Raw genomic sequence first — 13343 nt, forward strand, 5'->3', positions numbered from 1 at the left:
AAGGAGTAAATCATCCTCAGGAAAGGAAAGTGCTTACCGAAGATGGTTACGCTTTAGTTATAGTTCTCACAACTAGTGAGGATTTCATCAAGAGGAGACAAAGAAATGTGAATGAAAGAAATTACTTTGAAGCGTTTTCCACCAATCACGGTGAGGCCTCTCGACCGTTTCCCTCCGACTCTGAATCTCTTTGAAAATTTGAAGATCAAAATCACACAAGCCAGGGATTGTAGAAATGGAAATTTCATTTTACCCACTCTTTGCAAGGGAGGAGCCGGCGTTGTTGCTTTCAATCAACCCACGATCCATTTTGGTTCTACTTCTAGCTATGGGCCTGAGTACAGAGGATATCCCGCATAATGTAAGTTAAGTGAGAAACGACTTGAGTGGTCAAGAAGCCAGTGCTAAAAATGGACTATAAAAGGTACCGGTGCTAAAAAAGGACTATAAAAGGTACCTTAGCCAAAGAGAGGAGCCAATTAAATTAGTTACATGATAGCCATCACAAACTTTGGAAAACCTTCGCAGTGATTTGTCATCGAGGCAGAGTGCATCATCGTGGCAGTTCATTCGAGATGAGAAATCTCAGAGGTCTCCCCATTGCACCGCTCTCGGTTCTTTGAGATTTGTCCACCTTACTAGATGACTGATAATTGAATTTGTAGCTTTCTGATTTTGTAAAAGAGATCACAGACGATTGGTTATTGAGTTCAAGCTTTTTCATATTTGTCCAATCCCACTGTCGAGTGACCTTCTAAACTCTTTGATCTTAAACCAACATGGAAACTTCTAGGATTTGATAGAAGCTCAGGATTAGATGCAATTGACTCTAGAGACATTAAGGTGCGAGAAGGAGACCTAGACAATGGTTGGACAACGACAAGGCTTTCTGATAAGTGGATGCTATGGTGGTCCATGGTTTTCAAATGCAGATTGGGATTATGGCTAAGGCGTGGAGCTGAAGTGATACAACAAGCTTAGAGAGATGAAGTTTCAGAACAGGTGGCAGCCTGATTAGAGGTATGGGAGCATTCAGCGATGTACTCAAGTTCAGGACCAAAACAAAGGTCGAAAGGTGAGAAGCACATGGGTATGGAGCCGATATCATACACAACATTGCTAGGAGTGGATGTGTATGCAACAATAAGAGCATGGAATGGTTGAGGCGGAAGTAGCAGGTGGACACATGATTGCCAGCAGATAAAGTACAAGGAGGCAGCGTGCTCTGGATGGGTCACCTTCACCGTTCTTTGAAGGCAAAACTGAAGGTGTTTATGGGTAGCGAGGTTACACGGAGCTTCATCCCAGTACCTACACATGGGATGTCCCGACCTGGCTTTGGGCTTTGCAACACATTCGACGTGATCACTCTTCTACGGATCTGAATATTAAAGCGTAATGGGTTTGTGATCATTCCATATGATGCAGACATGCCACACAGGGAGCCAAAGCCTAAGAAAAGCTCCCCGAGACAAAGCGAAAGAGTGCACAGTTATAGTTTGAAGCGGCTTGGTGTGCGTATCAAACAGCTTGTGCAATACGTGATGAACTATAACAATTGGAACAAAAGTTAAACCATGTAAAGGCAATAGATTCTGACTAGTGGAAATCCAGGAAGGAGCAATGAAGGCCAGCCCCAATAGGTAACGATCACAGCAGCAAGTGTCGAAGGCGGACATGAGGAAATTAAGGAAGGCCAGCTCAGAAACGATCACAACTTGGAGGCACCAAAAGCAAGGCGATGGAGGCTCGACGCTTGGATGAATTTTTTGTAGGACATGTCATCCTGGAGGTAATTTATAGCCACTTTGTAGGGACCTGAAAAGCACATATAAGCCAAAAAAGCAGTAAAGCCAGCACCCATACAAAAGTAGAGGTTAGGAGTTTTAAAAATTTCTAAAAACTTTAGGAATAATCACAAAACTCCCCCTCAACTCAATCGTAAAGCACTGTCTCTAGGAGAGCCAGTACTAATAATGATGTAGCTTCAATGTTAGCATATCCTTAGGCATTTCGATTCAAATGCACATTGAGTGAACATCATTTAGCAAAACTTATTTTCCACAAGGTTTTTAAAAGTACCCAGCACACTCGAGGCACACTCCGCCTCGGAGAATAGTGGTTAGAGGAAGAAAGAAGAAAAGTGTGGGAGAGGAGTCTTTTGGTCAACTCAAGGCTTAGTATAAATGGGTGTATACTCACACACATACATGAATGCATTGCCTAGATGAATTCTTACTTGTGGTGAATGAAGAGTGGAGTGTAGCATTCGAATTTCGATTGTTGATGACTGGGGATACGGAGTATCTAAAAGGGTGATGCGTATATGAAGGGTATACGAAATCGTCGTCGTGTTTGTAAAATGGAAAGAGGTGGCTTTCCGGTCTCCCGACACGAGTGACTCAGCTCTGTGTTTTTTAGGGTTTCCGCCATAGCCAGCTTTGCCCCTTGCGTTCATCAAGGCTGGTGAACCAGGGTCATGGCCTCCTATCCCTTGCCTTCTAGCGCCACGAAAATCCTCACAGCTACCACAGGAGCGATCCAAGTTCGTGGAGCTGGAGATGGAGCTGCCGGTGGTGGAACAGGAACAGGAGCTGGGGCTGGAGGAGCTTACTCTGGTGGAGGTGGAGGTGGAGGGGCTGGTGGCAAAGCTCGCTCCTCCCGGCATACTTCCCTTGCTCGAAGCAAGAAGAGAACTCCCTACGATCGCCCTGCTTCCGGTCGTCATTCTACCCCTGGAGGTGCAGCTGGCTCTGCTTCATCCTCTGGGCCTTCGATCGCTTCCCGGCTTGTCGACTCTGCCTCCCGCTTGATTTCTTCCTCCGCCTCGTACATCTTTTCCTCCGTCTTCGGGCGTCGACCGACCGCCGTCGCCAACGGAGACGCTCATACAGGTACGTGGAGATGCGTGCTATTTTCTAGTTTTGGAATGTACCGTATTATGTGCTCTTCCTAGCTCCATCGTTTACTTCTTCTCTTGGTATAGACGTCTTTTTTTAATCGAAGCTTCTCTTCGTTGCCCTATCTAGTAATTCGTTTCTTGTTTCCAATGTTTTCACCTTCACTTCTGTCATTCTTTAAATTTAAGACTGAATTTGACTCCCGCCGCTTTACTATTTCTGCCTCATTTTTGGCCTTGCTTCCAAAGCGTAACTTGTATCCACCATGTGTCGAGAAGTGCGTGGGTTGCTTCACCGAATAACTTGGCATTGCAGGAGGGGATGTGGAGCCAGGGCAAGATCAAGTTCAAGAGGAAGAGCAAGAGCAAGGGCAAAAGAGCGGTTTTTTACAAGATCATGTCAATCAGGATGTAGGACCATTTTTGAGCCCTTTGGCACGTATTTATTTCTATTCCAAAGAATTTACCGCATTGCATAACTGTATCCATGGCACTTGCAGGACAAACTCGCTGCACCTCCTGATCAAGAGCCATCTTTCGTTGCAAACGGTGCAGGGACGGAACTAAATTTGGCACAAGTGGAAGGAATTCTTCAACAGCAGACTTGGTCCAGGTATCGGCTTGATTGTGGGTGAATGCTTTACTATTTGAACTGTGCAAGGATAACGTTTTTCGCTAGTAAATCAAGGGAACAAAAAGTTCTCTTAAGTCAGGATAAGGCTGCCACTCTGATTTTTGTTGTATGGCTTCAGGGAGCAAGTGAATCGATTGACTGAATTATTGCAGACCCGTGTGCATGAAAAGTCTGAAGCTCAGAGGTGGAGGGAGCAACTGAAGAAGGCTCGGGAGGATTCTACCCCAGTGGAAGTTGCCAAGGCTTACATGGGTGAGCGGACACCAAAGCCATCTGGATTGGTTGGCTTCCATCAGGGCACTGCTCGCCAGATTGACAGAGTTGCCGAGCTTCAGCCTCCTCCAGGATTGGGACTTGTAGAGGATAGATATAGACCTTCTCCTGTCCTAAGAATGTGGGCTCGAAGTCCTGCCGCTGGTCGAATACCAACTAGAAGCTCTGGTCTTGATAATGATTGGGTAGGGCCGATCAGGAGAACACGGCAGAGGGCTTTGACATTGGCAAATTCAAGCCCATATGCGAGGAGAATGTCTGGGACAAGTGCACCTCCTCGGACAATGATGTCACCTCCGATGCAATCTAGTCAGACAGCTCGCAAGATTTTGGAGACGTTGGAGAAGCTGACACCTTCCCCTAAAGGGAAGTCATCGGAGGGCCAGAAAATTGCCATTGAAAGGTCCCGTACCAAACAAACCCCTGATGCATTGAAAGTGAGGGAAACAAAGAGCACACAGCACACAGAGCTCTCTCGGCTGCAAGAAACGAGTGAGCCAGGCCCTTCTGATAGCATGCTGGCACCTGATATTCCAGTCCCTGTTGATTCTCGAACCATGGGGGAGTTAATCATGTGCCCACCAACATTGACTCCTGGTTCTCCAGGGATAATACCGGAGAGGAGCAAGGGCTTTCGCATGAGCGCTCTCTTTGAGGTCTGTCTGCTGTGGTTTTTAATTATTTTGATTAGTTGTGTTTTTTAAAATTATGGGTGTTTCCGAAAACTTTTTTTTTTGCTCATGCAGGAATCCAATTCGGATGAGGAAAGTCGGCCAAATGCCAAGTCGTCACCTTCAAGTGAAGCACAACTTCCTGTGATATTTTCAGATGCTAAAGAATCTCTGCTGTTAGGAGCTACAGCTACTATGAAGCCATCTTTGGCACCCATGCCTACAACTATGTTTTGTACTACTGCCCCTGATGTTACTGTTTCTGTAACAAAACCCTTACCTATCACAGCACAATCAAGTGTTTCATTTTCGCCTTTGTCAACTGTTGCTACCATCCTATCCAGTGGGTTTTCTGTGGTTCCGTTGCCACCAGTGAGTTCTTCTGGCTTACAAGGATCATCTGCTGGCACAGCTATGTCTGATCATTCAGAAAACGTACCCGTAGTCTCTTCGACACCTTTTCCGACCTTTTCTTTTTCTCCGGTTGCCAAGGATACAATTTCAACAATCTGCAGCTCAACCACAGCTGCATCTGCAGCATCCACAGCATCCACATTACTGGAAGCAGCTGCATCAACAGCATCTGCAGCACCATCAGCAGCAGCAACACCTGCAGCAGCTACATTACGAGCAGCACCTGTATCACCAATAACAGCTGAGTCATTGGCAGCAGGTGTGTCAGTAGAAGCAACTCCACCTATTATAGCTACATCTGGGGCTGCAGGAGTACCAGTGCCTGCAACTGCATCACCTGTAGTAGTGTCCCTGGACACAGTTACAGCTTTAGAGGACCTGTCTGAGGCTGAGAATGGAGCCACCATGGCAACAGAAGGCCTAGGTGCTGACAAGCTCGTGGAAGTGGATACAATGGCAACAGATCCTATGGCAGAAGAGCCAGAAACCTTCACGATGCCATCGTCTACACCTGCTTTCCAGTTTGGGTTCTCACCAACTGCTGTTACTTCCGTGTCATCAGGGCCTACTTTTTCATTTGTGGCAGGTGCTATGTCGACTCCAGTCTCATTTTCTTTTGGTGCCCAGTCAGCCGAGGCACCTGCTACATCATCTTCTGTAAGCTTCACATTTGGGGGCCAGTCAGGTGCTTCATCTGGTGGGAAAGGTTTTGCTTTTGGAGCACCACTCAGTTCACCAGCAGCGAGTCCCTTCTCTTTGTCGACGGCAGGGAATTCAACTCCTTTTTCATTTGGGTCAGTGCCTTCAGCTTCGACTTCAGCACCTGCTTCTTTCCCAGTTACATCATCAGCAGTGCCTAGTTTCTCAGGCACATCATTAGCACTGCCTAGTTTCCAAGTCACATCCTCAGCGTCGTCTACTTTTGCCTTTGGGGCTCGTGGAACTTCATCTTCATCGTCAAGCTCTTCTGCTTCAGGTCAGCTGTTTGGATTTGGATCACAGATTGCACCAGCAGCTGGCCCATTTCCTACTACTGGGGCTGAAAATTCTTCTGCTGCTTTTGCATTTGCATCACCACCTGTATCATCAGCAACACATGCATTTTCATTTGGGGCAGGTGATAGTACCTCTCTCCCATCTGGCTCATCCTTTGGAGGGCAGCCATTTGGGTTTGGTGCACAGCATACTCCGGCAGCTAATCCATTTTCTTCAGCTGTAGCTCCAAATGCAGCATCTGCATTTCCATTTGCATCCTCTTCTGCAGCATCTCCAATGCCTTCTTTCTCGCCTGGGCCTACTGCAGCTTCGACCCCATCTTTTGCATTTGGAGCACAATCAACAGCCTCAGCAACACCTTTTACATTTGGTAGTCAGACAGGTGCCCCACTCGCTGGGCAGCCTTTTGGGTTTGGAGGGCAGCCAACTCCACCATTGCCAAGTCCGTTTTCTTCAGCTGGGGCTTCAAACACATTTTCACAACCAGGACTCGAGTTTGCTGGTGGATTTGCTCTTGGTGCAACTGGTGGAGAGAAAAGTGGTAGGAGGTATATCAAAGCAAAGAGGACAGCAGGTGCTAAAAGGGGAAAGTAAATCCAATTCTGTATGTTCTGTGTTATTCAATTGAAAATGACTGCATAGATACCTTTTATCTGATCCGGAGCCTGTATGACCATCCTCAGAAGTTCACCTATCTCCTGGGATACCTCTAACTTTGCCGAGTATGTTGTTTCTTCCATCGATTTTAAGGTTCAAGCTTTCTGCCAGCATACAACATTCAGAGGCTTTTCTTTGTTCTAGGAATGGGTGGTATGAATGAAGCTGAAAATAGAGACTCCTCCGGTTTAAGTGTTTTGGAATCAAGGGTGGGCATCAATCGACTCCTCTTCTCTCCAAACATGCTTCAGAGAAGCTCTTTTTTTTTTGAGGAACCTTTGTGCCTTTCCTGTCTGAGCTGCTGGGTGGGAATATCCTGAGGGCAAGGTTGTCAAGAGGATTGCGAAGGATTGTGTTTCCAGGTATTGAGACAAAGGACTGGTTATGAAAAGAAAATTAAAAACACGGAATTGTGATTTAAATAAGCAGCCAGGCAATGCATTGGAGTCTGGTTACAGGACCAAAGGCAATGAAGTAGTGGTTATCTGTGCTTCATTCAGCCAAATTTTTGGCGCTTTTAGGTAAGGCTTCACTGATTTGTGAAGTGAACTCAGGTAATTGCTGCTTTGTTACATAATATGGAAAGGTAAGATGATGCCCATAGACATTGGTTTTCTAGCTGGGAATTCTTATTTCAGGTTCAACTTCTCCCTACAATATTTCTTCTCTCATGTTATTTCGTGAGGATTCTGTGTAGCAGTCTCTCAGAAAGCTGCTCTCATTTCCAAGCCATCTGAGTTCCTTTTGACATACCATAGTGACTCTCATGAAACCAAAGATAAGGAAAGTACAGGCCAAAAAAGTTTTGCCTGCTGCTTTCTCTATGCCAGGAATTGGAGTCTTCTTATTATACTGTGGGCACTAAAAACAGCAAAGTGGGGGGGTGCCATGTGCATGCGCACATAGTATCGTTGAGTCAAAAGTGAACTTGCGTTTGGTCCCAGCTCAATTTGCTAGTGCATTATGTGACCAGGCAGAGTTGCTGTAAATGACACCTTGCTGAGCCTTGTTATCACTTTTAAACTGAGACAGTAGACTTCGAGCAACAGTTGCCTTTTTTCCGGGGGGGCGGGGGGCAGTCCTGTATTTTTTGTGCTCTTTTGAGGTCGTAAAAAAGTTTTGAGGTTGTATTTAACACTTTTGCTTTGCCTAATAGAGGTTTGTAGTTGTTGCATACTTGGCCCCAATGGGCATCCCGTCTAGAGGTAGGCCTTCACAGATTTCAAAGGGTCATTTTGACAAATTTGGTTTTCTTCACTTGTATGTTGGTCATTCTCTTTTCAATCTTTGGGAAAAAAATGAATTGCCTTGTATTTCACACTCTCGGTCTGCCATTTAGAGGTTGTTGTTTCTTTTGTTTTTGTTTGCTATGCATCCCATGAAGAGGTGCTCCTTTCACAGCAAACTCATTTTTGCAGTCCTAGTTTCTAGTCTTGCTTTCTTCAGATTTGCATGCGTTGCATTCCATTTGTATTCTTTGCAATGAGAATCTCGTGTAGAAGTTTGTATTTGTTGCTTTATTGTTTGCTAGTCCCAAGTCTGGCAGAGGTGGGCCTTTAATCAAGAGTGAATATGAAAGGTGTAGACATGTGTAACTTCCGAGCCATGCAGTTGCATGCTGTACAACTAAATCATTGACGTTATCAGTATATATGCAACATATCCTTAATCTTTGAAAGTTTTATGGTCCAATGGATGCTATTCAAGTGTTTAGATGACTGTTGAGCAGTTTCTTGATTCTAAAAATGTCCCCATAAAGTGTGGGCCAGCACACCACCTTCAGTATTGGTGGAGGGCTTGTCCTTATTTGGAACCCTCCAACAAAGTTCCAAAAACGTTTTGAGGGTAACTTTTTACTTTGTGACAATCTACCTGTACAAACCTTTGTCCAAGTTGTTAGGACTTCTTTCGAATAATGTTTTAAGGTTCTTGTTAAAAAATGGAGAAGACACCCTTTGCATTGTGGAAGTGATGTCATTGCCATGGGTCTTTGGACAACACTTTTCCTGTTATATTTGATGCTTGCAAGAAATTATGGAACTTTGATGTGTTGAGAAACTTTCGTGGAAAGTGCTATTGGGGTTTATAAGATGGAGTAGGTAATTGGGCCATTGATTGATCATAGGGTAAATGGAAGTTTGCAAGAGTTTCTAATGAGAGTTTGTTTCTGTACTTTTTTTATTGATCTGAATTAAGCAGCCAGGTCTTTCATGATATTTTGTCTATTCGCTTGTGAAGAAAGTGTGCAACTCAAACACTAATGCCTCATATGGTTATAACATGGCAAGTTTGTAATTGTAGCTCTTAGAAAAAGAAATGTGATGTGGCAAAAATAATATACATGCGTTATGCTTAATGGAAGCGTAGTCTTAGGATGTAGTTGAGGTACTCTTTTGTAACATTGTTATTAGTTCATAATCATGGTATAATAGTCTTGTTCTTGTTGAAAATGATGTGAACTTAGAATTTTGTTGCTCTTAACTCCTAAAGGCTTGTATCTTACAATGCTTGTGGAAGAGAGAAGTATTTTGGTATGTTGTTTATTTTGTGAAGTTTAATTGAGGTAGGTACATGGCACGTTAAGGTTTAGTAAAGCTGTGGCAACTTGGTGCATATCCTAGGAGTTAAAGCCTATGTGTACAAGTTGCTCAAGTCATGATGCCCTCCCCCCCCCCCCTTCGCTTTCCTTCCCTTCCCCCCCCCCCCCCCCCCCCTCTCTCTCTCTCTCTCTCTCTCTCTCTCTCTATAAGACTTGCCAAAGAAGTTGAAGATGCTTTTGTTAGCCATGATGTGATCACTATAACAATAATGATGTCACTATAACAATAATGATGTTAAACCCATAGCTGGATACAACATGCCAAAGAAGTTTAAGATGATTTTGTTAGCCATAATGTGATCACCATATCAATAATGGTTGTTAGAGCCCATAACTTGATGGAGTGATAAAAGAAGCGGAGTAAAATACAACAATCAAATAGGTGTAATTGAGGTCAAGTATTGCCATGGTAATGAAGATAAGGACTTCAAGATTGTTGATAGTTAAAGCATTGCTAGGATATTTTGCAATAGATGTAGAGAGGAAGGGTGAAACAAAAGTAGGATTAATCCAATAGATATAGAGTTTAATAATGGTTGTTAGAGCCCATAACTTGATGGAGTGATAAAAGAAGTAGAGTAAAATACAACAATCAAATAGGTGCAATTGAGGTCAAGTATTGCCATGGTAATGAAGATAAGGACTTCAAGATTGTAGATAGTTAAAGCATTGCCAGGATATTTTGCAATAGATGTAGAGAGGAAGGGTGAAACAAAAGTAGGATTAATCCAATAGATATAGAGTTTGATGACAATATACCGACATGGGCATTGACGTAGAGGTAGGAATGAGAAAGAATAAAATGTTTGCTCTTCCAAGTGTAGCATTTTTAAGTTTGCAACTGAAAATTGTGTGGATTTTGTAAGTTTCTTAAACAAGATTGACTTTTTAGGTGGCAAATTTGTTAAGTATATAACTGTTTTAGGATTTTGAAGGGAATAATTTCAAAATTTCATCGGGTTTTTGCTTTATGGAATGATGTTGTGAGAAGTTAATGTATTTATTTGTTATTTGTTACAAAGGTAGTGAGGAAACTCCACTAATCATATAAATTATGGGCATTCTCTTCACCCATTTGCCATCTTTAAGAGATTTCTTTGTTGGAACAAGCTCTTTCCTCTTTCAAGATGAGCATCCTCTTCTCTTGCACTCTTTGAAGTGAACTTAGTATCTCCGACGTCAGGGCAAGATAAGATACTTCTCTTCTTTTCCAACATGTCTCTTCTCTTTATATTTGGGCCTCCCACATCATACTTACCTAACCTCTGCTTCAACCTTACTTCTACAACACTCTTCCTCTTCATCTCTTCCTTGTCCACTTCTCTCTTTGACCTAATAAATTGTTGTTTTTGTACTTTATTTTCTTCTCGTGATAATGGCTATTAGATCTTTAAAGAGTCTCAGCTCATTGATTGTTTGTGAGCTTTGAATTGAAAGAACTAGTCAATTTGATAGAGCATTATAATGTCCAATGAAAATTCTTGTTGGAATATATTTGAAGCAATGTCTATTCCATTTCTTCTTTTACATTCATACATTGGAGTGTGATGTTCAATTTCCTCAGATATATCATTAGTATCTTCAGTGTGATCTTGACTTCCCTTAGAACCATCACCATCATATCGTTAGCATCATCACCTTTGACAATGGATTCCTCTACTCTTGTAGGTCATATATTATCTTCTCCAGTAGTGTTGTTGTCTTCTTATTAAAGAAATGTGTGTTTGATGCGCATCCACTTTGGTCACCGTCAATTCATTTGCCTTGCTATGAAGTCATCGGAGACGTTGATGGATTCACCAATGTTTGACATCTTCTATAAATATTGATCATTACCAAAGGATGCTCTAGGGTGAGCGTCCAAAATGTGCACTCACATTCAAATACATTTGACAATCTTAAGAATAATTCATTAGTCATCATGCCATCCACACCATGTTGTGTGCGTGCTCGCATGTCTCTCTCTCTCTCTCTCTCTCTCTCTCTGGCTCTGTGTCTCTTCTGGTCATATTTTCACTGAATGCATTGGAAATGATGTTTCTTAACGTGCTGATGATGATCCATATAAGTGTATCTTCCTTTTAAACATGACTATTCCCCTTATTTGTGGTTTATTCGTTCTTGATGAGCTTACTTATGCTTTCCCACCTTGCTTGAGGGATCACAATCTCTTATTGTGCATACAGACATGTAAGGTCGATCTCTTTTAATGCCAATCATGACACATAATAAAGCTAGTTCTCTCAGATCAAATGTAGGGACATGCATGCTTTAAGACTAGTGCCTTACAAAAAGTTCATAATCGTTTTCTCTGTTCATTTGATCTCCAGAACTGCATATCTAGTTCTTTATCTATATATTTGCATATTGTGTTTGTCTATGCTGATGCCTTAATGAGAGTTTCCACATTTGTTGAATTGGCCACTAGCTAAGTCTCTTTGCTTTTTCATAGATTCTGGTTACCAATGTCTTGGGATGCTACAATGATTGTAGTTGCTTATCCTCTAGGAATACTATACTAGTTTCTTTGTCTTCCAGGGTTTCATCTACTCCTAGGATTCCATGTCTCCCTCTGAGCAGAAGGACCATGGTGTTTAAGAACTTTGCATCTAGATGTCTCAAAGGATACTCTTCCTTAGGAGTTGGAAATGCAAAAACATTCTACTATTACTTTGCTAGAGGTAGATTCGAATAGGCTTTTGATTATGTGCATATTTATCTTCCTACAACTCTGTGTTTTGACATGATGTTATGGATTGAGTGATATATTATGTCATATCAAGCGTAGGTAAGAGGAATTACAGTTTCTTGATAAGTTCTCCTAGTCCCTTAGACTTCAAGAATGTACATGCAGCTTTGTTATACATTGAGTATACATGGAAACTCTTAGCCACACAAGCTATTGTATCTTGTATTTTTTTGTTGCCTCTTGCCTGCCTTGGATGTTATAGCTACCATGGTTTGTATTTTGGATAATTGAAGACTCTACTTATAGTTCCATGAATAAGAAATTTAGGCGAGTGGACCCAGGCGAGTGGCCACACTTTAGGCGAGCGGACCTAGGCGAGCGATTGTAGTTTAGGTGAGCGGAACAGAGCAGTTTGAGTTCTTTTTTTGTATTAGATATCTAAGTATAGGGTTCAATGTTATCATTTATACACACAATTTATGAAAACTCCACAGTGACTATCTTCTTTATCTTCATCTTCATCACCGTCTTCTTCTTGACACACAGAGCTCGAAGCTCGCCGGCTCAAGACCCTCCCCTCCATCACCTCAAGCCCCTCCCCTCCATCATCTCAACCCAGCTTGCCTCCCACTACTAAGGAGGAATTGAGAAGGCCTTGAAGTCTCGTTGGTAGATGCAATCATCTCGAATGTGGAATTTTGGCAACAAACGGGCATGTGGTGTCACTTGTCTCGCATAAATCCGTCTCCTTCTCTGCCTTAATACACCCCCCTCAGGCCAATTCCGTGGTTGGAAGTGGCAGTCGCTCGAGAAATTTGGCAGCTCGTCAGAGTCATCACCAAGCTCTCCATCATCAACAAGTGACGACGAGCAACACTCCCCTGCAGATGCAAAATTCAAGCTCACGAATCAACGACACCCCATGGATTCCATGTCATTCCACCCTCAGGATTCTCCAACCAAGGCGCAATAGCTACCATGACGGAGCTCGTTTCTGAGAGGATGGATATCATGACATTCATGCACAGCGTCGGCGACAATCGGACAAAGAGTTTGTGTGCTGTGCTAGGATTTACAGAGCGGGGAGTGTCGAATCACGCCGTCGAGTCCTACTGGAGGAGGGGTAGACATCCATGGCAAGCAACAATAGCAGGAGGAGTAGCAGCTGCTGTGCTGGTAGTGAGGATCGACCAAGGGATCATCTTTGAGGGGAAAAATTCATGGGTTTGTTGTTGCGGTGAAGATCGAGTGTTGAAGGAAAGATCTGGCTGAAGGCAAGGCCATTGGCACTGGGCGCAAATGGCTCAGCCTAGAGCCTTTTTTTTTTTGCTTGAAAAAATAAATAAATAAATTGTAGGGCTGGTTAGGTCGCCAAAAAAGAAAGGGGACCACGGAGTACAAAAAAAAGGGGAGGGGGGTCTATCATGGGCTCACGCCCTCGACCAATGCTAAGAGAGCAAAAACTGGCTAAAGCCAGGTACACAACTCTTTTAAGGAATAGCTCACCACGG

General features: G+C 43.2%; 1 protein-coding gene across 1 annotated transcript; it reads left to right on the forward strand.

Moving 5' to 3' along the window:
• Positions 1-2295: 2295 nt before the first annotated feature.
• LOC147895740 (uncharacterized) lies at positions 2296-8121 on the forward strand. The gene is made up of 5 exons (XM_087382366.1): positions 2296-2894; positions 3216-3310; positions 3400-3512; positions 3652-4462; positions 4553-8121. The coding sequence occupies exons 1-5, from the start codon at positions 2480-2482 to the stop codon at positions 6479-6481; spliced, it is 3363 nt and encodes a 1120-aa protein (XP_087238492.1). The 5' UTR covers positions 2296-2479; the 3' UTR covers positions 6482-8121.
• Positions 8122-13343: the final 5222 nt, after the last annotated feature.

Source organism: Dipteris shenzhenensis, chromosome 12 (genome assembly GCF_047967505.1).
Source record: "Dipteris shenzhenensis isolate YYH24624 ecotype China chromosome 12, Dip_SZ_1.0, whole genome shotgun sequence".
Lineage (NCBI taxonomy): Eukaryota > Viridiplantae > Streptophyta > Polypodiopsida > Gleicheniales > Dipteridaceae > Dipteris > Dipteris shenzhenensis.